This window comes from Manacus vitellinus, unplaced genomic scaffold (assembly GCF_001715985.3).
Source record: "Manacus vitellinus isolate BGI_N305 unplaced genomic scaffold, ASM171598v3 scaffold_28_pilon, whole genome shotgun sequence".
Lineage (NCBI taxonomy): Eukaryota > Metazoa > Chordata > Aves > Passeriformes > Pipridae > Manacus > Manacus vitellinus.
This window is the reverse complement of record NW_021940122.1, coordinates 3,261,529-3,285,015: the sequence shown is the minus strand read 5'-3', so window position 1 is coordinate 3,285,015 and position 23,487 is coordinate 3,261,529. Positions and strand designations below refer to the sequence as shown.

The following is a 23,487-nucleotide window of genomic DNA, read 5'->3' as shown; positions in this document are numbered from 1 at the left end:
GACACGCAGCCGGTGACAATCAGTTTGTTAATTAGATGGTAATTCCCGGAGGCCGAAGAGGGGCTGGTGGGTAGGGTGTTGTTCGCTGCCCCTTGCTTTGCGGGACTCCCACGCCTTCTCGGGCTGTCGGCGGCGAAAGGGCCGGGGAGGAGAAAGAGGAAGAAGCGCGTCTGCGGCTCCAGCTAGAAGTTGGTCAGAGCCCAGAAGCTCACTACTGAGGGTAAGAGATAGCAGCGCTTTATCTTTCTTCGCGTGAGTCTCTCCACCCCCTGGAAGGTATTGGTATAAACGGAGGAGGAATTTGAGCAGGCTCGAGCCAAATAATATTTCTGTCTAAACACACAACGTGCTTCCTCCTACGTTTTCGCTTCCAGATGGGGCTCAGCTGAATCAGCCCTCCTCTTCAGCCTAGTCGTAAGCACCAACCGTGTGGGAACCGGGCTGGAGCTGCTAGAGGCTGCAGCAGCAGCCTGGGCGGTCCTGAGCAGAAGCAACGAGCTCTGCCCTCTTTTCTGGGATCATTTAAAGATAAAATACCTGCTCTTTTGACAACCGGTAAGTGAACATCCCTGCTTTATAAAGTAAACCCTTGCTCAGGCTGAGAGGGTGTTTGGATGGTGTCTGAACCCATACGACTGGGTGCGGTGGAAGTGCTTGTTCCCGAATTTGCAGGACGTAGGATGGTTGTTGTGAGACGTTCGACGCTTGGACGCGAATGGACCTGGGGGGTCTTTCCCAACCTTTACCATTCCATGCTCTTCTCACTGGGCTCTCGCGTCATTTCAGATGGGAAAGCTTCCTTTTTTAACCTCACGTAGAGTCTATATGTATGCTTCTAATTTTAAAAGCTGCTTCAGGTGAATACTGGGGGGCAGCATCTGCCAACAGCATTGCTATTCAGTGTAAATTACCGCGTATTCAAAGGCAGAGCTGCCTATTCCGATACATCAGCGTGTTCCTCGATGAAAGCATTCAAGGAATTAAATTGAATTTCCAGAGGGATGACGCCTGCCTCTACAAGCCTCCTTTGAAGAGAACACAATTTTAATCGGCTTGAGAGCTGGTGAGATGAGACATCCCAGACTTTTCCCAGAGATTCCTGGGAACTTTCTGGCTAAAAAATATTAACACCGCGGCGCAGCGGGGAGCCGGCTCCCGGTGGGGATGAGCCCGAAAGAAGTCGAAGCGCCGCCGCCCCCCGCCTTCCCGGCGTCTCTCGGATGCGCTTGATGCCGCGGGCGGGCGGGCGGCCGGGGCCGGAGGGCGAGGCCGGGCTGAGGCGCTGCCCGGGCCGCATGTTGGCCAGGAGTCGCCCCGGCCGGAGCGGGGCCCCCGGCGGCCGAGGGTCCGGCGGGCGGCCGCGCCGCACGCACAGGTAGAGGGCGCGGGTGAGGGGAAAAAGGGCCGCGTTCCCGGCTGCTCGTGCGCGGGGCGCGGGAGCCGCCCGCCTGTCCCCGGCCTCCCGCAGCAGCCCCGCTGGCAGGCCGGGCGGCCGAGCAGCCGCCACGGGGCCCCCCGTGGGTCGCGGCGGGAGGCGAGCCCGGGGCGGGAGAGTAAGGGGTGGCGGGGCCCGGAGCTCTCGGGGTGGGTAGGTCAGGGCAAGGTTGGGGGAAAGCGGGTTCGTGCGGGCAGGACAGCCCCGCGGAGGGGGAGCCTCCTGGCGCTGCAGGCGGCGGTCCGTAAGTAAAATTTGAGGGGAGATTCGCGGCTTCTGCTAAGCTGCTTGGGTCGGGTAATCCCACCGTGTTGCCATGGCTGCCGGTCAGGCAAGTTCGGATAAAGGGTTGCTTCTGGTGAGGGTACCCTTGGAAATGCCGAAGGCCTCAGGGAAGGAACAATGGCTCTGTGGGCAGACTCGGCTTTAAGCTATGCAAATCCATTACTTGTAGTTTAGGGAAGAAACAAACCCTGGAAGTTTTGTGTGCTCTGGTTTTTTTATTATTATTATTTTGAGTATTTGGATTATTATTTGGCAGTCGGAGTGGTGTTTCTATTTTAGGTACAGCAAGCTGTGAGATCAGTCCTGCTGTCCGTTCTCAAATTAAAGTTTACAAGGAGATGAACAGCTGATCTATTTGGATTTGTGGCTGTTGTGTTCTTGTTACCCAACTGAAACTTTCTGTCCAGATTTCTTTCATTTTAGTCTCTCTCTTCTTCACGCACGTTATGCTGAGCTGTTCTTGCAGGCAGTTTGGTTGCAGAACTATTAAAAGGATAAACTTTGTGATGGGATGAGATTACTTGTTTTAACCTGGTAATTCTATTGCAGCTGAACTGTGTAAAAATGTTATACATAAAAATATCTCTGGTGGAGGGTGCCATGGTACTAGGCTGGTCACTCCTAAACTCAAAAAACTGAACTTGAATTTACTCACAGTAAATTAAAGTAAAAGGAAATATGTATGGAGCAGGGCTCCATAGCCATTAACAGGCAACACTCTTATCTGATTAGTCTCAGAAGTGATATTTATGAAACTAAAACGACTTTCCTTTCATATGTAATGTTGCACCAGCTGTATCTTTGTTTTTTTCCTAACTACACGAAATAAATCTATGGATCTTTTTTCCCCAACCTGATCCAGTACCTGCTTCTTTAGCACATCTGTCTCTGCTGAACTGAAGCAGTCCATTAAATTACTCTTTAAGCTTACAACTGTTTATTTAAGCAGCAGAATTGAAAGTGGGTAAGCCTCATGGGCTCCCTGAGGGTCATCTTGGCTTTAGACGACCTTTCCCTGTCTTGGGGTGGATAAATGATCCTCTGAGATTTCTGGAGGAAAAGTTCTCTGTGGAAGCAGTTGCCAGTTGGGGAAGTGCCCATGGGAGCAGCTGCAGAGTGTACAGTCGCAAGAGTAAAACCTGGAAGCTGGCAGAAAAATCACGAGTCCTGAGTTATAAACAGGTGGGGAAATACGTGTTAGACATGGTAGACAAGGTGACTGGCAAGACATTATGTTGATGTACACCGTGTGCCCTGCTAAGTAATGACTTAAACAATTATGAAGGGGAGTTTCCTCCCTGAGGAGGGAAATACAGTGGCTGATGTGGTGACGGATCCTGTTCACAGCAGGAAGCGCTTGAGATGCTTCTCCTTCTCCACCTTCTCAGACTCCTGATAGCTTAACAGCAGAGACAGTTTTAGAGGATTTGTTATGATTGTTTTCTTCCTTACATGATCATTTTTGGATCGTTCTTACGACAGCTTGTTTGTGCCATTAATGTTTTTATCTGAGGCTTGTTTTCTTTGTTAGTTTCTGGGCACACCATGATTAGTGCATTTCCGTAAAGATTTGATCCGTTCTCCAATGACAGGTTTGGAAAAGTTCTCATAAACCCACTTTGGCTGATGTGTGGTTTTCTGGTTCTTGCGTGTTGCTTCATAGTCTCTGAACCAATAATCCAGGATATTTTGGCCTGGAAGAGGATGCAGTCAAATGGATCCTTTGAAAATAAAACTTGTGAGACCACCACGGGTCTCCTCAAGGCAGTCTATACCATTGACTCAAAGGTGATTCTGAGGAAAGGCTCTAATTTTTTTCCTTCACAGTATAGCTTGAGGTGTAGCACAGAATCTTGGTTTGTCTTTGTATGTTAACGTTAAGGTTGTTTTACTTATAAGCACAAAAGGTTGTTTTTACTGTGCGTATGATGTGAAGTACTCTGCTGTGGCTGCCTAGTTAAGTGCAGTTTAGGAATGATCTCAAGGTTAGTTGAAATACCTCTTTCTACAGACATCTTTCCTTACAGATGTTTGCACTATTTTAGCTAAATTGGTTGAAATGTGCACTGTGTGTTGAAGAGGAGTTTAATTTATCAGACTTAATGAAATCTGCTCTGTAATTCATTTGAATAGTTTGTTCATCAGTTTCTCTAGCTTTATAGAGGAGTCAGTAAATAATATTGGGAAACTCATTTATGAGGTAACTCAATCTACAGGATTTTTTTCATAGTCTCTGTTTTCTACCATCTAATTACTCAAAATACCAGGAAGAGAATAACCCCCCCTGAACTTCTCTGTTAATCCAGTTTCTTCTAGTTTTGCTGTGTTTCATGTGATTACTTCTGTATGTATTCATAGCCTTCAAGGGAAATGAAAATAAAGCTACTTTTATGTATTATTTGTTGCGTGAGCTTCCTAAAGTGTCAAATCTCTTTTATCATATTTCTACAGAAGAGCCTCAAACTTCAGCTTTTCTTGATGTATACTGAGGTTGGGAGGAAATATGATGTGCAGGCTGTTGTTTTCTTTATAAGTCACTTTTCAATAGTGTGTAGAAACTAATCTGCTCTCACTTTGCAGTTCAGTGTATTCATCACTGGTACCAGTAGCTGCTATCTGTACAGAAAGGGTAATGGACAGTGTTAGTGTGGGCTGTGAAGCAAAAAGAGGTAACATGTAGCTTGCACGCAGTGCCACTACCTCTTGAAAAATGGGTTGAAAAATGCAAGTGCAGAATGTGGTAAAATATTTTGCAACAGTGCTTCTTGCTGTGTTCTGTACCTATCATCTGAAAATACCACATCTTTTTAAAGTTCATTTTGTTCAGGTGGATTGGCTCTTCAGTGCTCTAGGTTGGTCATCCTTTGGTCTTGAAGGCAAAAGTGTGAAGCCTTGGTATCTTAAGAGAAAATACCCTTTACAGTTCTACCACAGAGTGAGCAAATCGTGTGTCCCCCTGATAATACCCAAAGTTTGTGTGTAGCTGTCTTGTGTTACTTCTCCTGGTCCCTGCAGCAGCATGGTGTGCTAGAGCTGTTCTTTACATTCCAGTGGAAGTGGGGAGTCAGGAGAGGCAAGGCAAGAACTTGCATACCCTCCATTTGCCTTGGATGAGAAGGAAGGCTGGAAAACTTCAGGAGCCACAAAGCTGATCCTCCCTCCTGTTAGGAGGGCAGGAATGGAGCAACCATGGAACTGGTTTTAAGAGCAGCAGGAATTAAATGAAGATCAGTCTTAATCATTAAAGCTCTTAACCTGCACTTGAAATCAACAGATGTTTCCATTCCCCTAGCAGGAATATTGCTTTCTTTTGGGCCACTAGCCAGTAGGAAACCTTATTTGTGAGGTATGTGGCTAGCAGTCTTAGATTTCCACAGACTCTTCAACTTACTTTGTAAAGAACAGTTTCTAGCCCTTGTGGGTACAGGTTGTAAACACTACAATAAGGATTAGCTACTGCAGAGCTCAGAAAAGTTCTTTGTTAGGCTGGATCTGCAGACTGACCCAGCACAACAGTATCCAGACACTGCTTTCTGCTCCTGCTCTTCAGGGTCCTGGGCCAACAGTGAAATGAGAATGGTGTGAGGGGCACGTCATCAGCTTACCCAGAACCTTAGGAGGGGAAATACACCTATGTGATGGCCATTTAATGGTACAAAACATGCATGTATAAAATACAAATGAAATCGCATGTGGGATGGGGGAGAAGTCCCTTTCCCAGGATAAGAAAGGAGTTGAAGTTATGTTTTTGCCATTAGCTTTTTTCTTCCCCCCCTGCCCCTCCTGGTTAATGTAGGTCCCTCCTGGGCAGCTAATTTTTGCAGGTGTTTAGTGCTGACAGGGTTTTTCAGCTCTGCAATGACCTGTGTAGGAGAAATTATCTATTTAGGGAAAGGAGCATAACAGCATAGCACAAGAGACAGTGTGGGGAAGGAACCTGTGGAGTTTTCTCACTGCAGTGAAGAGAGAGGAAGATGTTTGCTGCTCAAGAGCTGTTGTTGCTGAATGAAACCTCGTTTATCATTTGGCAGTTAAAGTAGGTATTTCCTGTTTCTTTGAATTCTGGAACCTGCCAGTCTCTGTCCTCTACCAGTGTTATATCTGAGTACCCTGGAAACATTATCACCTTTATCTTTACAGTGATTCAGGTAGTCTGAAGTCCTCCTGTGGGACCGAGATCAGGAGGAGTTTAGTGGTGTAGATGGGAGACAGGCTGTAGGGTTTGTTTGAACACAACATGTGCACAATGGAGCCACAATATTAAATCTACTTGGTGAAGCACAGGAACAAGTTAGGATTTGTCCAGATTGCTGAATGTGCACAAGCCTTGCTAGCATGTAGTAGCTAGTCTTGATCGTGCCCCTTGTGTAGACAAGTTACTGCCTTCTCATTTGATTATCTGGGAAAAGCCTGGAGGTTTTTTTGCTGGAAACAGTTAAGGGAAGACTACAGCTAGCTCTGCTTGCCCAAATGTTTTGCAGTATTTAATGAGGCAGGGTGACTGTTACTTGCCTCAGCTGAGAATCTGGAAGGCTATGTAAGGCTATCCTTCAACACACCCTCCTTCCCCCAATTTTATAACCACCTATGGCAGTTTTAATTCTCCCTTCTCAGAAAGTTGAGGGCCCCAGGCCTGTGTCTGCAGTGAAGGACCCCACGGTTCAGCAGCTCTGATGTAGCAGAACCACTTCAGTCTCCTTTTGTGGGTTTTCTGTTCTTTTTTGTGCCCTGGTTCCACATCAGTAGGTCCATAAAGGGATGCTAAAAGGAGCAGGTAGGAATGCTGTCCTCCAACTCCTGTACTAAACAATTGTAGGTGCTGCAGGGGGAATGTGTGGAGGAGGGGAATGAAACACAAAATGACCATAACATGCTGTTCCTAAAGAACATCTCCCACTGTCGATGCTGGAGACAGAACTGGGCTGGATGGACACTGGTCTGACATAGCAGAGCATTCCTTGTGCCTTCGTGGCTCATCTTGTGCTATGAAATACAGGCCAGGATCGTAAACTGGGTTTTGAGTAGCCAGATGATTAAAATACTGATTAATGTAAATATCATTTGTACTGTTTCTCAAGATTGACTGCCTTTTCTTGCAATACATGTTAAGGAAGTACTGTTACTTCATTTTCATTGGAACAATTTGAATGGAATAGTTATATTAATTCGTTCTTTCTTTTGTGCAAATGGCACACCGTAATTTGTTTTCAACTTGCGACGTTGGTTCTTAGATGGCTTAGTCTCAAACTTTAGGTTTTGTGTTAAAGATTTCTAATCTAAATTGAAACTCTTGTTTCAGAAATAACTGTAAAGTGAATTAGAATATAATCTCATTCAGTTTTCACAGAGAATATTTCCTGTAATAAATACTGGTTAGTGTTGGAGTGACTTCTTTTGAAGCTGGGTAATTGAAGTCAGCTAGCACTGTTAATTGACTGAAAAGGATATTTAAAATGTTGAGCATCATACAGCCACTTTGGGGAATTTGAATACTTATATATTTGTGCAAGGCTTTCAAAAATTTTAGCACTTTTTTTTTTCCCCAATGGCTAGAGACTTTTATATCTCTGTCGCAGAGTCGTGTGACAAGATATAATGAAAATGAATTTCTGATGTTTTTCTGCATGTACTTTCTGACCTTTAATAAAAAATGAGCTTATAGGCTTTCTTAATTCTACCCAGTTGGGTGATTATTTTTGTAAAACTTGCGGAGGTCTCAAATACAAAAAGTTCCTAATCTCCTCTCAAATTTGACCGAAATAAGCCAAAGGGGTTCAAAAGTTCTGTAGGAAAGGAAAGAAAGGACATGCACGCACGCATCCAGGGTGTGATTGCAGAAATCTCATTTCATGCTGAGACCACATGTGATGGAACAGAACAAAAAGCCCTTTACTGTATGGTATTTCATGCTCTAATGGAGTTCTGCATCGTCTGCGGCATGAATAGCAATCTGATAGGACATGGTGATGCTGGAGGCTGAGCTGGATTTGGCGTGGTCAGGGTAGCAAGGAAAAGATGTCAACAGGCAACACAGCAGGTGCAGCTTACGGCGTGTCTTGCTCTAGAGGAGTTCAGGTTTTGTGCTGAAGCAAATATCAGACTTTGTGTTTTATCACTGCTGCAGCGAGGGCCAGTTTGGTTATAAAAGAGCAGATCTCTGTCACGAGGTCCATTGCCCTGCTGTGACTCACAGGGAGGTGAGTCCAGTCTTGTCTCAGGGTTTACTGGTTGCTTTCACCTGCAGCCCTGAGCACATGCAACGCTCAGCAAAGATCAGGTGGAGGAGGATGGCTAATCTGTTTAAAAATACTGCAGTCCTGAAGAAACTCCTCTTTGTTTTGCTGTAGCATTTAGGGACTGTTGAAACCGAGAATCAAACAGCAAGAAATAGATGCTCTGTTTCACCAACACCAAACCAGACTTGGCTTACAAAGGAACAGAGCAAACTGGTGGAGGGAGCTGATGATGTGCAGCCAGAGGTACTTTGTGAAGTCATCACTGCAGCAGAGATTGGGCTGTGTGTCTGCAGCCTACCCTTAGTTACCTGCCGATGCCTCATTGCTCTCAGCTGGGCTTGGAGGCCTTTTGGCAACTGCAGCAGGGGGACTGACCCCTAGTGAGGATGTATGGGTGAGGCAAGGTGCACCTTTGACTCCCCTCAGTTTTAGACATGACTGTCCTTTTCAAAAAGAAGAAGGAAAAAAAAAAAACAAGAAAAAGAGTGACAGATCAATATTCAGATTTGGGGAGGAAGTGGGTTGTGTTTAACCGTCAGTGAGGGTTGAAGTCTGAAAGTCATAAATAGTGTTTCCGTGTGGCACTGAGAAAAGCATAGAAGCTTTCCCAGCATGCCATACTGACTAATGTAGGCAGCTTTCCTCACAGACAGATGGCAATTGAAGATTACCATCAGATATAATTAGCTTTCTTCTTGCATAGGTAAGGAAAGTAAATATGAACTCCAGTATAGGATAAATACCCACTAAAAGTTTGCACTGCAGTATGGACTGTTGTTTGCACAGAAATATATAAATGAACATGTGCCAACTTTTCTGTAGGGAGCTGCATTCTGTTACAGCAACTAATGGTTGCTCTGTGAAGAATTCCAGTTCTGGTTTTACATCTTCTAGCCTGCTCCTTTGTCCTGAGTTTTTATTATGTTTGATTTCAGCTTTGTTTAAATAAACACAGTTAATGATACTCTGAATGCTGAAGTCAGATACACCCTCATCTTTGTTCTCCTTGGAAAACTTACTACCTTACAAACAATGGTTTGATTGTCTTTTTTGTTTTGTTTTGTTTTTGTTTTTTTTTTTAAACACGTTTCATTGGCAACCTTTCCCATTCAGAAAAGATGTCAGGACTCTACGTGCTGTGTTAAATATTCTTCAGGACTACACTTTTCTACCGTGCTCTGTATCTCATAGCACTGAGTCCTCAGAATGTGCTCTGATTTGATATTGTATGTGATGATTTTGTTTTTTATATGTGAATACAGGAAAAACTAAGCACTAAAACTCTTCGGGGGATCAGATACAGGCTCTGATGCAATCTGTACAACAGTTCTTTGTGAGCTCAAAAACATCCTATGTTTACAAAGCATTCTCACAGTTATAAAGCTGCTTATTAGAGCTTTTCTTATGGATGATTTTGTTGTTACTGTAAATAATGAATTTGAGCTTTAGTGCTAAGAAAACACAACTGTGCATAAAGAAGACTTTTGAAAGTAGCCTTAGTGTGTACAATAGTCAAGGTTTTCCAGTTTGGCACTGCCAGTTTGGGATTAGTTTTCATATGTTAGTTAGCACTTAAGTTGTGTATTCTGATTAATTTTCATGATCCAAAGGCAATGTGAAATCTAAGGCATTAAAGTTACCAGAGAAGCTGCTCAAACTGCTGGTGTCCTGCAGATTTCTTCTGAGCTGACAGGGTTCCTGCCGTGAGAAACTTCCAAAATTTAGTAGTAGTGTGGGGTAAGTGGTACCACTTATCTCCATTTTTCTCCCTCCCTGAATTAATTTGTCTTTACACTTTTCACTGACTTGTTTTGCTGCATTCCTGAGAATCCCAGAGCTCTGCTTGGCACAGACGCACTGCAGGAGATTGACTTGCAGAATTTGCTGTTGGGGTGAGTTGCATCACAGACAGCTGGGGGCTTGGGGTTTTTTTTGGTTGTTGGTTTTGGGGCTCTGACTACAGACATGGTTTGCTTGTTATTTAAATGAAAATTGAACTGTTCAGTTTCATATGCTGGCCAGGATCATGTTCACACCTGTTTTCTGGGCCTCTTAATCCACACAAACCTGAATAATGTACCCTATTGCTTTTTAAAATGGAGTCAAATATGGGCATTAAAAATTACCATAAAAAGAACTGTGCCATCAGATGTTGGCAGACCCTGGGTATGTGAGATTTGTCGTGACTGGGGCTTGCAAATGCTACTGTGAAAACTAGTCATACAAAAAGTACCTGTGTCTATTTAGGGACAGATTCTGACACCAGTAGGGATCAAGATTTATACTGTTGTGACTAAGTGACAAAATAGTCTGATGGACTTGGGATTTGCTGTCGATGTAGATGGGGAGCATTTCATTCTCCAGGCGCTGGTAGAGAAGCTAGTAAATCAACCCTCTTAGTTATCCTTAAAAGAAAAAGGCAACAAAAAACTGCAGCAGAATATTATTCCCTCTGTGCTTGAGAGCCCTAATTTTGCTTATGAGTTGGTTTTAAGTTTTTTGGTGTGCTTTCCTCTTTTTTCTTTTTCTCCTTTGGTGGTGGTTGTTTTTTTTTGGGTTGTTGTTGAGTTTGTTTTGGTTTTTTCCTGTGATTTATTTTAGCCTAGTGTTGAGATTTTTCTTTATTTTCCCTGAACTGATGGGTAGATTTAGTTTTGTAATTCCCAGCCGTTTTTGTGAGAGCTGAGGTTAAATCACTAACTCCAAATCAGCCAGAGCTGGATGTTTTAGATATCCTATACATTATTAGAAGGCAAAGAGTGTGCCTTGTTTTAGAGGTAAACTTAATGCTGTAGCAAATGTGCACATATAATAAATACAGATCAAATTCTCAGGTTGGACATTTATTTATTTAGATTGATCATGGTGTTCTGGAGGAAGAACCTGAACCGGATATGGTTTGTAACTGAACTGTTCTGAAACCTGACTAATTTGGCTATTTCCAGCCATTTATCCTTCTACTTTTTTCCATCTTTTTTCTCTGGGAAACCTAAGAAGGATTGCTTGTTTGACCTCAAGCCTCTGACTCTGCAGGCACTCACTGACAAAGAACAGTGCGTGTGAATGAGTAACTGATGTTGTACCGGGATGCATATCTTTGAAATAATTATGTTTTTTCAAGCATTGTGTAGTATGTCCGTGGTCTTTGTTGTTTTAAAAGGAGGTGAAGAATCAAAACAACTCAAAACCATGATGCTCTTTTCCTGCAAGTTGACAGAACCCTTTTCAGTTGTGCAAGTCAAAGTACAAGAAGGAAATGACCTGAACTCTGACCCCCAGAACATGTTGCATGGCTTGTTTATATTCCAGTCTTTCTGGAAGAAGAGTTCTTCCAGAGAGAAGGGAGAGGGGAAACAGACTGAGAAGGAACAGTGTTGTCACCACAGCATGCAGGAGGAGCTGTGTGGATTTATAGCACTCATTTTCTGTTTCTTTGTTCTATCATGTATTATAATGACACCTATGATGTGTAGTGTATAAATAGCAGCCCAGCTTAGGCTGGCTAAAGCTTTAAAGGTTAATCTCTGAGAGTACAAGAGAGCAGGGAAAAAAATCTAGTAGCTAAGGTTGTGTTACTGAATTTTGAATTTGTGGGGGATTTTTAAGTATTTTTTTTAAAAGTGTAGTTAGAGCTGCATGTGTTTTTTTTGGGAGTGGAGGAAGCAGAGCTATCTGTGCTAAGCTCATACCTGCTTTTGACCAAACCCAAAATAGTTGTTTGTGTACCACACTGCATCTCTGTGGCTGCTGGCTGTCACAGGAACTGCTGATCTGAGTTCATGTGCATGGGAGGAAGAAAGGGGAAAAAAAGTGAAATGTGTTGAGGGGAGGGCTGTATAGGGGCAGGACAAGGGAAAGCATATGGAAATGTCTGTTCCCAACTTCTGTGCACCTTTGCATAAACTGACGACTTCCTTCTAGTCCTCATCTCAATGCACAAAAGCAGGCAAGAAGCTGACAGTGTGAACTTCATCTTACTCCTGATCATAATTACAGGCAAGGTTTCTGGAAATCTGTGATACTTAGAAAGCACCAACTAGATGAGAATCCAGTAGTTATTGTTGTTCTTCTTCCTCTCAAAGCCATGAGTTGGATTTGGATCTACCCAGGGCTGACTTTTTAAGCTTAAGTTAGCAGTGTTTAACTGTGCTACAAAAAGTGTGTCTGTTGTTGGAATGAGCCCTAAGCCATTTTGGAATGGTAGATAATGTTTTCTGCCTTGGATGGAAAAAATGATTAAGACCAACACTCACCAGCTGAAAAATATCAATCCAGCTATCTCTTTTGTGCTTGCAGTTTTAATTGTGTATGTGCACCATGCAGTGGAGCCTTGAGCTGGTGCCAGGGATCCACACTGCACTGTCATAACCAGCCAAAATACTAGCTTGGATCTCAAGGGTGGCATAGCAACCCTGTGATAGCCCCAAGCTGGAGTTGAGGTGTTCTGCCTCTCAGCAGGGCTAAATAACTCTGCTTCAGACATCTGCACTGAATACTCCTATTTGAGGGCCATTTCAGTGATGCCTTGTGCCTATGCCCCCTTGTATTTTGCTCATCAGAGTTTTCTGGCAGGCTGCACTGGCTGGTGGCTTTGTACTTCTGTTTTTCATCTGTGGAGCTAGTATTTCTTGTCAGTGTAAGTGACATTAAATTTTGCACTAGTAGGCCCAAAAGCCTTATCTCTGTGAGACAATGCACGTAATTGATTGTGGTACCTCGGAGAACAGGATCACCGCAGGTTTTTTGCAGCCAAATGTGGGACTGTTTCAGTAAGCTTTAAAAAGCTTGTAGTAACTTGACCTGGGCTTGTACCCATGCCTTTTTGCTATCCAAGAAACAGTCTGACTGCCTGCAGCCTCTCTTTCTCTCTGGGCTTACAGTTTCATTCTGTTTCTGCCCCTCCTGTGGGGCACATGTGAAAGCTTCTGGCTTCTCGGGCAGAGAGAGGGAAGAGGAGTGAAAAAGGAAGGAACACACCACTGAACAGACGATACCTTCTTTCTATCCAGTGCAGTTAGAACAAGAGAGTCTAAGCATGGTGATGAGACTGTAAATCAAGACCTGCAGGCTTTCTGTAGCTTTTGCCATCCTCTCTGTATTGAACCTTCTTGGAAGGCTACAAACTCCTGTTCTTTCAGATCTTGTCTGAAATGTTGATGGCCTTAGGTTTGGCTAGAACAACCCCCCATGTCTGATCTCTTGCATTTAAAGGTGGCAGTGGGAATGAAGTGAGAGTGTGGGGCTGAAGATAAGGTTTGGAGGGGTGTAGGTGCTGTGTTGCATGTTACACTGTGAACTGTACTTGTTCCTGAGCTTTTCTGCAGCCTTTGGGAAGGGAGCTCACCTTCCTCTGTCACCACATGTGCTGTCTAGGTAAATGGGATTGCAGCGGGTAAAAGTACAATAAATTTAATTAGACTTGAATTCTTTATCAGTATCTTTTAGCTGAAGGATATGTCTATGTGGGGAGTTTCTGAGGATATAAATAGGTCTGCAGTCACACAAGAGGAAAAGTGATGCAGAGATCTTGAAGACTTTGGACAGAAGCAAACTGAAATGGTGATCATCAATGAAAAATACTGATTCTTTTTGCTTGAGCCAGTGAGCAGTTATGTGCTGATGAGCAAAATACTGTTGTCGATTCTGGAAAGGCAAAAAAGGAATAAAAGAATTGTGGATTTTTCACAATGTAATAAATGTACTGCTGTATCTTGTGGTACAGAATGTGTTGCAGCAGGATGAAGAAGGGAAGAGAGATAAGCAATTAGGCCCTAAAACCAATCTATTGCAGCCTGTCTTGAATTAGTGTGCAGCTGCACAAGAGGTCAGAGATGGACACAGCTCCAGTATGTGTCTCTCTCCAATAGGTTATAATGTCAACAGAGGCTACATTTCCAGCTGTAGGAGCTGATGAACAAAGATTGACTAAATCTATTAAACATCACTACTGCTGTGATGCCAAATCTACTGGACATAGTTACTTGCTGTTGAGTACTTGGAAAAAAGATTCTCTTACAGTTTCTTTTCAGGTCTGCTGCAATAGTTGGATAAAGGAGAAATGATAGGGGAAACACTGGAAACCTTCCTTAAAAAGGAGAAGCTATGTTTGGAGAAAGACTGTCTTTTTCTTCAGTTACCTGGTACTATCGAAGTAAAATGGGTCGTTTGGTGTGCTCTTGGAGAGGAAGAAGGCCTCAATTTTCACAGACAGCAAACTGTTCCTCTACTGCTTATCCCCACGTTGTTGAAAGAGATTAGAACAGAAAGAACCTGAAAACATCTTACCTTCCAGTGCAGGAAAGACAACTTTGTCTGCAGTTCAAAATGTGTGTGGTGTAATGGTGGAAGTCCCCAGTGACATTTTGACATAGTAAAACCTTGAGGTTTTTGGTGTCATAGTCTGTGCAGACTTTCAGAAACAGGACTAACTTCTGTGGTTTGTTGTGAGGCAGGACAGGTTAGCAAGAATCTTTTCCAGTTAAGATGATTTAGACTTAAAATTTCAAAACCAAGTCTGTTGTTGGAGAGTTAGAAATGCAGTTTTAATTCTGAGCCACTTTGCTAGGATAACCTAATGTATCTCATTTAAACAGTATTTCCGAGGATGTCTGTTTCTTAATAAAATCAGAAAGAGTATTGGAAACCATGAGAATTTCAGGTGTATGTGAGGGAAGGCAGTAGACTGAGTCAGCCACTTCAGTACCTTTAAAACTCTACAGCAGTGCTATAGAATCAATGAACCATGCACACACATAGAGCAAGAACTGAACTAAAGACTGAATGATGAGTAGTGGTTAGATTTGGCAGAAGAAATATGTGCCATAATGTGCTCATGTTTTGACAGCTTAACCTGAAAAAGATGATGATGTGAGAAAACTCCTTCTTTAGTTGTCCTTTTGCTGCATAGTTGTTTCACCAGGCATGTGCTACACCCTGAACAAAAGGAAGCAGTGCTGCAAGTGGTGATCACAAGCAAACCCACAAAATACTGACTACATCTTAAAAATCCCAATGTTTCTTTTAAAAATTTTATTAGGTTTTTATGTTCTTTTTCTGCTGTCGCTTTAAATTTCAAGGTCTGCTTAAGGCACATTTTCAGGCTTACTTCCTCCCCCACAACACAAGGCTTAGGAATTTGAGGTCTGAGCGAGCTGACATTTTCAGGCTGTCAGTTAATTACAGTTGTGAGAAGTTACCTAGTCTTGTGACAGTTCAAGACTGTTTTAAGATGAGTAGTATTTAATTTAGTAGTAACCACTTTTTAGTTAAATATTATTAACTCTTTACTTTAGTAGTAGTCAAAGGTGCTTTACAAAATACACAGGACAAATGGAAAAGCCTACTGCATTATGTTATTAACAACCTAATTTTTAAGGAATAAAGCAAAAGGAATAATAAAAATTATGGAAAAAAAGGTGATCATAGTGTGGTTATTTGCATCCCCAGTCCAACAGCTGTAGATTCCTACGGGGTTATTTTATTCTGTGGCATGGCTGCATCAGTAGCATAGGTAAGTTGGAAGATAAACAGAGGCTCTGAGATAGTGGCTCATACCAGATTCCACCACACTGTACCAGAGTAAAGATGCAGCTCTGACAAGGGTGTGGGTTTGGGTTCCCCACTTCCACCAGGGGCAGAAAATATTAGCCTCAGGTCTTATATAGCTAATTGATCATATACCCAAATCAGTCTTTCTGGTGGGTTGATAGAAGCTGAGGCAGATCTGTCTCTCAGTAGGAGATACAGGCTGATCTCTGAGGTCTCTTAATATTATAACAAAGTCAGTCTTGTCTAATTCTGTAATTGTAGCTCTGCTTTGGGAGAGGTAGGAGATGGAGCCACAGAAGTTAGCTTAGATTCTTACTAAAAAATGCCCATCAGTCTTTTGCAACATACATCCCATTGCTTGCTTGCTTTCAGAAAGCTGACCAGCTAACACCGTGATCATCAGGCTGTGCTCCTTGCTCCTTCCATTGAGGAGGTCACTGTAGGCTTTTTGTAAGGAGGGGGGAACTGAATAGTTGAGTTTCAGCTTTGTCCTCCTTGTTTTGCTTAATCCTGATTGACATTGACCTAAGGGCACTATGACCTCTGACATTTGGGTTGATGGGCTTAAATCAACATGCCGACTGTTGTATTGACATAAATAAGTTGGAAGGGATTGTTGTTTTACCTCCGAACTGTGTCTTCTCAAATTGCCTGTTCTCCTGCGTCTCTAACTGTGGGAATTCTCTAGTGCAGTATCTGCATCGTAGGAATATGTTTTCCTTAGGTTAACTTTCTGTAACACTCAGCTGTTTTAAAATAGGAAGGGAAAGCTGGAAAATTCTGTCACCATTAAAAATACACTCAGAATAATTTCTTCTGTAAACAAGGCAATGGTTTTGTTTACTAAACCAAATTAAGAAAGTCTTCACTAAGAAGATCGTCTTTCTTGACTACAGCACTCTCTCTTCAAAGAGGGAATGAAGCCAGGCACCGGGGGATGGGATGGTGAGGAGACACTTGTATAATTAAAGACCATTTTATCTTTCTAAGAGCTGAGTTAGGTACACTCTTAATGATGGGTTGTTTGGAGCTGGGGTGGACCCATTAGCATGTGTGTGCTGGGCTGAGTGTCCTACATAAGGCACTGAAGGTTGTTACAGATCCCTTGTGATTCTTTGGAAGAATGCTGCTGACTTATGTTCTCTTGTTTCAATGATTTTTTTCTTTCTAGGCTGTACTCACAGCTTTAAAAATATTTCAAGTGGAACAGTTTTCCCCCCCTGTGAATAATAGTGTTACGAATAATATTTTTGTTTTGAAAAGACTCTTCATGGGCAGCTTTGTCTTGTCTTTTCTCTGTTTTGTAGCTTGGTCTGACTCTTCAGCAAGGTTCTTTCTTACACTGAAGTCACCAAAATGAGCAATTTAATCAGTTGTTAATTTAGCAACTTTATCTGAAGAGCTACTTTCTTATGTTCTGTTTAACTGAAGTTTGCGTTGATTGAATTAGGGAGTAAAAAGTAAACAGTTGATTTTCACTTTAGTGGGATGTTTTGGCAAACCTTTGCAAAGCAGGAGGTGGTAAAGATACTGACAGTGAAAGGAAAAAAACTAAAGTGCAGTAAATCATAGAATCACATAAGACCAGGGAGTCCAAACATTAGCCCAGCACTGCCACATCTACCTGTCAGTCATGTTCCTAAGGGCCACATATACATGTCTTTTAAATACCTCCAGAGATGGTGACTCAACCGCTTCCCTAGGCAGCCTGTTCCAATGATTAACAACTCTTTCAGTGAAAATAGTTTTCCTAATATCCAATCTAAACCTCCTATGGCACAACTCAGGGCCATTTCCCATTTCCTATTATGTTTTGACTTGTTGCCTGGGAGAAGAGACAGACTCCCGCCTCACCACACCCCCCCATTGAAGTAGTTGGGGAGAGCAATAAGGTCCCCACTGAGCCTCTTCTCCAAACTCTTCAGCAACTTTGCCTTTCTCAGATGTGCTCTGGCACGTCGGTGTCTTTATTCTCGGCCCAAAATTGAACACAGAATTCAAGATGTGGCCTCACCAGTGCTGAGTACAGAGGGGCAATCACTTCCCTGGTCCTGCTGACCACACTGTTAGTGATCCAAGACAGGATACTATTGGTTGTCTTGGCCCCCTGAGCACGCTGATGACTTGTGTTCAGCTGCTGTCAAACAGCACCCCCAGGGTCTTTTCCATCAGGCAGTTTTCCAGCAACTGCCCCAAACCTGTAGCACTGCATGGGAGTTGTTTTGAGCCAAGAACAGGACCTGACACTTGACCCTATTGAACCTTATAGCATTGGCCTTGGCCCATCCTTCTGATCTGTCCAGATACCTCTGCAGAGCCCTCCTATCCTCCAGCACATCAGCACTCCCACTCAACTCTGTGTCGTCTGCAGAGTGACAGAGTGCACCCTATCTCCTTGTCCAGACCATTTCTTGCTTTTGAAGATATTAGACAGGACTGGTCTGAACGCTGAGCCCTGGGGAACCCCACTAGTGACTGTTGGATGTAACTCCACCACCTCTACTTGGACTTGGCCAGCCAGCCAGCTTTTAACCCAGGGGAGAGCACACCCATCCAAGTCATGAACAGCCAGTTTGTCTAAGAGAGTGCTGTAGGAAATGATGTCTAAGCTTTACAAAGGTCTAGGTAGACAGCATACACAGCCTTTCTCTCATTCTTCATGCAGGACACCCTGTTATACAAGGAGATCAGGTTGGTCAAGCAGGACCTGCCTTTCCTAAACCCATGCAGGCTGGGCCTGATCCCTCGGTTGTCCTGTACGTGCTGTGTGATGGCACTCAGGATTATGAGCCAATTGCTGCTAATGACACTTGACTGAACTCAGTAGGTGAGTTTTCTTGTAATGTTATTGCACTTTTAGGAAATGATTCTTACAGAATTATTGCTAAAACAAAGAGATTGTGCTAAAAGTTGAAAGTGACTGTCGAGACAAATTTGCGGTGACCCTTCAAGAAGCATCATGGGAGTTGGAGCTGAAGGGAAGCAGTGCTAATTCCCAAGGAGGCCTGAAAGGTTGCAGCTGCAACAGCTGTGCAGCCCTATGAGTATTTTGTCTAGAACAGAGTAGGATAGCCTGGAGAACATACCTAAGCTTGCTAGATTCTGCCTTGTTTGTTGCATGGCTTTGTTACTGGTATCTCTGACTCTACTGCTAAAGCCTGGTGAAGAATATAGGTGATAAAAGAATAAAGAAGTGGTGGGTTCTTACACTCAAGTAAATGTACAAATAGTTCACTGTCAGGTATTTCCTCAGGGATAAAGATACATGAGAGGCAGTCATTTGCTTTTCAGTTTCTAATAACAAAAAAGTTCTCCAGCAGTTTCTTGGCCTTTAAGGTGGGATATCAAGATATTACTAGCATACAGCATATTGCTATAAATCACTTGAACTATATCCACCTTTAGTTTTATTGCCTTGGGGCTGTTTAAAATAGCAGCAACTCTAAATACTCTAAAAAGCAAAACAGAGTTAAAAAGAAGAAAAATTTAAAAAAAAAAGTCAAAGGAATGAGCCATAAAGGCAGATGTTTTGCTCTTGGAAAATGCAACAGTGTGTTTGGATATGACTTATTTTACTGGACAGCTGTTTGTTATGTTCCCTTTAAAATGCAGATAGGCAGGTAGGAATATATGCATTGTGTGGTTCGAACCTGCTTACTGTGATGGGGAAGGAGTGAAAATAGTGCAAGGCCATAGCTGTCAAGTAAATTTCCCCAGTAACTTGTGGCCAGAATGGCTATTTTGGACTTTGATGAGATTGACCAACAACAGTTCATTCATAGCTACTGAGAAGGCAGCTCACTGTCTAGGATGTGAGCAATACAGAACTTGATTTTCCCTCGGTATGTCTTGCCAGATGCATGCATTTCTGATATTTCTCTTTTTTTTTTACCAGACTATGCAATGAGGTGCAAGCTCTGTTTGAGAAATGAACACTTTTGCTGATATTTTTCCATAACTTAGTAAGTTTAACTTTTCTTCCTCACTTAGCAATGTTTCAAAGTAACATTTTTCTGTCACTTGAGCAATGAAGTTTGGCCTATGTCAGGAGCTGGAGGCTGTGCAGGCATAAGCAAGTAGCTTCAGTGCAATTTTAAATGTCAAAACTGGACTTCAAGAACATTCAGTCATCCTAAAAAAGCTGGTAGAAATTTGTGGCAGCACGTACCCTGTCCTGTTTCATCAGCCTATCTACCTCCTGGAGAGTGCCAATGCTTGTTTAACTGTGTAATTATGGAAAGTGATAGCGTGTGGCACAAGAAGGGGGAGAAGCGTAGGTGCCTATAAAGGCCAGCTGCTGACCCAAGAGTCTAGTTTGGTTGAGCTGCCAGTGAGCAGAAAAGAGTTTCTACTCTTGACGTGCTTCTGGAAGAGCCCATCTTCAGAGAGAACCTGGAGTGAACCCCTCTCAGAGCTTCTGTGCAGTGAGGGCACATGTGGTAGGTGCAAAGCAGCGTTCAGCTCCTGTCTCTGGTGTGTGAAAAGTCAAAGTGGATGATCTCCAGTCAGATCTGTGGTGGTGGAGAATGGCTGTAATAATAATACCTTCCTTTTGTAGGTTTCCAGATGCTTTAGAAAAGTTCACGTAATAGCTTATTTTGGGTTTAAATTTCTTGGTTTGTTTTTCTTGTGTTTCAGGTCTACCAGTCATGAAACGAATTCTTCTGTTTTTTATCCTGGCTGCTGCTGTTATGTATGGTATACTGCATGGAAATCTGTGGAGAAATAACCTCTACTGGTATGGTGATGTTTTGTTCAGACACCTCATGGCTGTATGAGAGATGTGGCTGTGAGTTGCTGTGTTGCTCTTTAACTGTTTACCATTGATCAACAGAAGTCATTACTACTCTGTCTCTGTGTGTTTGTTTTGTGCCTGGGTTTTTTTTGTACTGTAAGGGAATCAGTATGATCATTCTGTCCTGTCTCCCCTTGTGTCACTTTTAAACCTAGTAATCAATTTGAGCCTGATTGTATGGAGAGGTCAGGACCTCACAGATAGGGAGCCCCTCTGAGGTTCATGAAAACGGGTGTTCAGGTGAGGAGATACCTTATCTCTGTGTGTCATGTGTCCATATCTCCCTGTACCCCATGCGTGTTTAGTGTTAGTTTGTTCTTCAAGTGTCTGATAAGTGACGTGGGAGAGGCCTTCTCCACTCATGGGAATAACTGCAGGTGTGGTGGGCACCTTTTGCAGAGCTGAAATTTGTTGAGGCCCAGTGGCAACCCTTGTGGGCAGTGACCCTTCACTGTCTCCAGGCTCATGGAACAAGTGGCTTGGGACCTAAAATTCAGGGCACTTATTTGAAGAAGTTGAGTTTCCACTGGTATTTACACAGCTGTGACCAGGACTGACCAGAGTGTTATGAAGATAATAGTGATAGCTTTTAAAAGTAGTGATTGATATGCCTCCTTTTATCTTGTTTATAGCATACAGTTGATACAAATAGCTTTCTATTGTGGTTTCTGTTCACAGCAAACCACACTGTTATGAAATTTCCCTTTTTGCAGGATTAGCTTTTATGGACAGACTTCCTCTGTGGGGGCTTCTCCTTCCTATGAGACTAGTGGAGTTACCCAGTAAGTTCAGCAGTTGAGTATTTTTGTGGGTTTTATTTTTGGTTGGTTTTTGGGCAGGTGGGAGGGATTGAGGCTAAAATCTGTAGCCTTTGTCCATAGGCTCCCTGTTCAGTTGGTTATTGTACAGCTGTGTCCAGTGGCTGTTTCTGTTATGAACACAATGGTAACATGTCTGTCAGAAAGAAATTTGTCTTACGTCATGTTTCCAGTGTTTGTTTAATATTAATGGCCACTTCCAATGACTGTCTGTAACAGACAGTGAATTGTTGGAAGGACATCGGTTTACACTTTCCAAATTTTTGCAGTTCTGAATTATACCTGAATAAAATCAGCAGAGCTAAGAGGGCAACTTTTGTGCTTAAAATTTATTAAATCAGAGGAGTGTTTTACTTGCAAAGTGCAAGTGCCTGTATAAGCAGATCTTGTGCTAGTGAATTCCTGCAGTTAGGTTTGTGGGACTAATGAGCACCTATGTTAAAGCTTAAAAGCAGTCATCTGTTCTCTCTGAAGCCATGCTGCAAAATGCCATCTGTGAGGCTGATGCTGGGAAGCAGCAAGGTGGCGAGAGCTGATAGATTTTACAGGGTGCTTTCTCAGTGTCAGTATTCACATGACAACTTGAGGTTACCAAAAGCAACTAACCTTAATGGTCTGTTTGACTTATGGTTCTAATGCGGTGGTTTCATCCTTCTGTTCTTAATGCAACCCAGATGCACACGTTGCTCACATTGAATTTTACTTTCCCTTCTGGGCTTCATGTTTGTGATTAATTGGGCTAAATCACCAAGGCGGGAATGTGCTTAGGCGTGTAAGTCTTAGCTTTATTATGAGAGGAATGACTTATCCCCAAAGAATCTCATTTTCCTTAAAGTACCCTATGTAGTGCTGTCTGTTTCCCTCTCCAAACAAGACTCCATCTCTTCTTTGAGGAGCGCTGGGGATGCCGTCTTGTATGGCTGTAGGGGTGATTCAGCCTGTGTGTCCTGCTTCTCTGGAGGTGGGCCTGAGTTCTCTGCTCTGGTTATGCCTGCTTTGATACTTGCTGAGCAAGGGAGGTTACAGACCCTTTGGAACAGCACTGTGAGATAAAAGCCTTTACTAGTAAAAGTAGTTGTGCTGCAACGAGAAAGTTCCGTCTTTACAACACAGGCAGAGGGAGTCATGAAAATTTAGTGTGACATTAGCTCAGTAATCAGCTTTTACTACTTTAGTTTGTCCAAGTTTCCCTACCTTGTTTCTGCAACCCATTCCTGTTCTTACTATTTGTTTGAAATTCTTCTTTTGCAGGCTGCCACCTACAGCTGTGGAGAGAAGGAGCGCGCTGGACACTTGTCTCCTGAAACCTGCGTTTGAATCTTTACTGGGGTGAGTCTTCTGTGGGAACTGGGGGGGAAGGAAAGGCTGTGCTGATTGGGCTATTTATGTGTTTTGGAGCAAACATTGAGTAATGCCCTGAGAAAGCTTGGTAAGATGTTTAGACCAAGGCCTGGCTGAAGAAGTCTTAAAGCTCTGCACAAAGACACCATGGCTTTTCTTTTTCCCCTGGTACTTTTTGTGTACAAGAAAATGTGTCTATCACAAGTACTGTTGTTTCTTTTTAGAGAACACAGAAGGGTGTAAAATTTGTCCTACCCAAAGCAGACTTGTAGTCTGTGAGTTTTGGTTAGCTCCTGGTCCAGGGAGGTGATCTAAGTTCCCCTCGCCCATGGATTGTGCCCAGGCTGTCTGTGTGTTGGGCACAGCAGGATAACTGGTGCTCAGCAAGGGTGCAGGAATGAACTAAGAGGTGCACAGCAAGAACCTACACACAGAGCTAGGGCAAAGTCTTTCGTACATTTCTGTAGCTCCTTTACTGAGACAACTTGCATGAGCTGAAGATCTGTTCTGTGCACTTTGGTAATAGCCTGGGGAGGTTGAAAGGATTTCTAACCTTGCAGAATTATTTGTTGGAAAGGAACCAGAGCTAGAATTAAGAATCTCTTTGCAGTAGGTAAATTATTTATTATGTCTTAGGTTACCAGCTGCTTCTGAACAGTAAGGCAAGTTACTAAATTTAGTATGAGTGTTTAGTGCATCATGTCTTGAAGTTAGTTGGTCTTGCTTAGTTAACCTCTGGCCCAGTTCTTGGTATGTGGGCTGTGGTGTTTTGTAGTGTTTTTTTTTTCCTTTTTATTGTTAGTATCTTCTGAATATGTGGTTGGTAAAGAAGAAGAAGAAGAAAATACTTGGTTTGTGAAACTGAGAGCCAAGGTTTTCTTAACAGCTGTTAATGTTCTTCATGGAAAAACAACTGTGGTGGGTGGGGGTTTTTATGATTAGCACTAGGTTTTCTCATGACTGTATATTTCTGCGTTAACATTATAATGTAAGACCTAGTGTGCAGGATCACTACAGAGTCAACCAGTA

The 23,487-nt window shown here is 42.9% G+C and overlaps 1 protein-coding gene across 6 annotated transcripts in view; it reads left to right on the top strand.

Annotated features, from left to right (window-relative positions):
- The first annotated feature begins 318 nt into the window (after window positions 1–318).
- The window catches only part of ST3GAL6 (ST3 beta-galactoside alpha-2,3-sialyltransferase 6), a 43,161-nt gene continuing 19,992 nt past the window's right edge, over window positions 319–23,487 (top strand). The window contains exons 1-5 of one of the 6 annotated variants that reach the window (XM_018074622.2): window positions 319–555; window positions 19,400–19,466; window positions 20,143–20,242; window positions 21,013–21,081; window positions 22,369–22,446. In XM_018074622.2, coding sequence (XP_017930111.1) covers window positions 20,154–20,242; window positions 21,013–21,081; window positions 22,369–22,446 — 236 coding nt within the window. In that variant the 5' untranslated portion in view covers window positions 319–555; window positions 19,400–19,466; window positions 20,143–20,153. Of the gene's footprint in view, window positions 556–9,706; window positions 9,849–18,165; window positions 18,332–19,399; window positions 19,467–19,924; window positions 19,944–20,142; window positions 20,243–21,012; window positions 21,082–22,368; window positions 22,447–23,487 lie in introns of those variants that run through there. The other 5 variants (XM_018074624.2, XM_018074623.2, XM_018074620.2 and 2 more) reach the window with 5 other exon arrangements.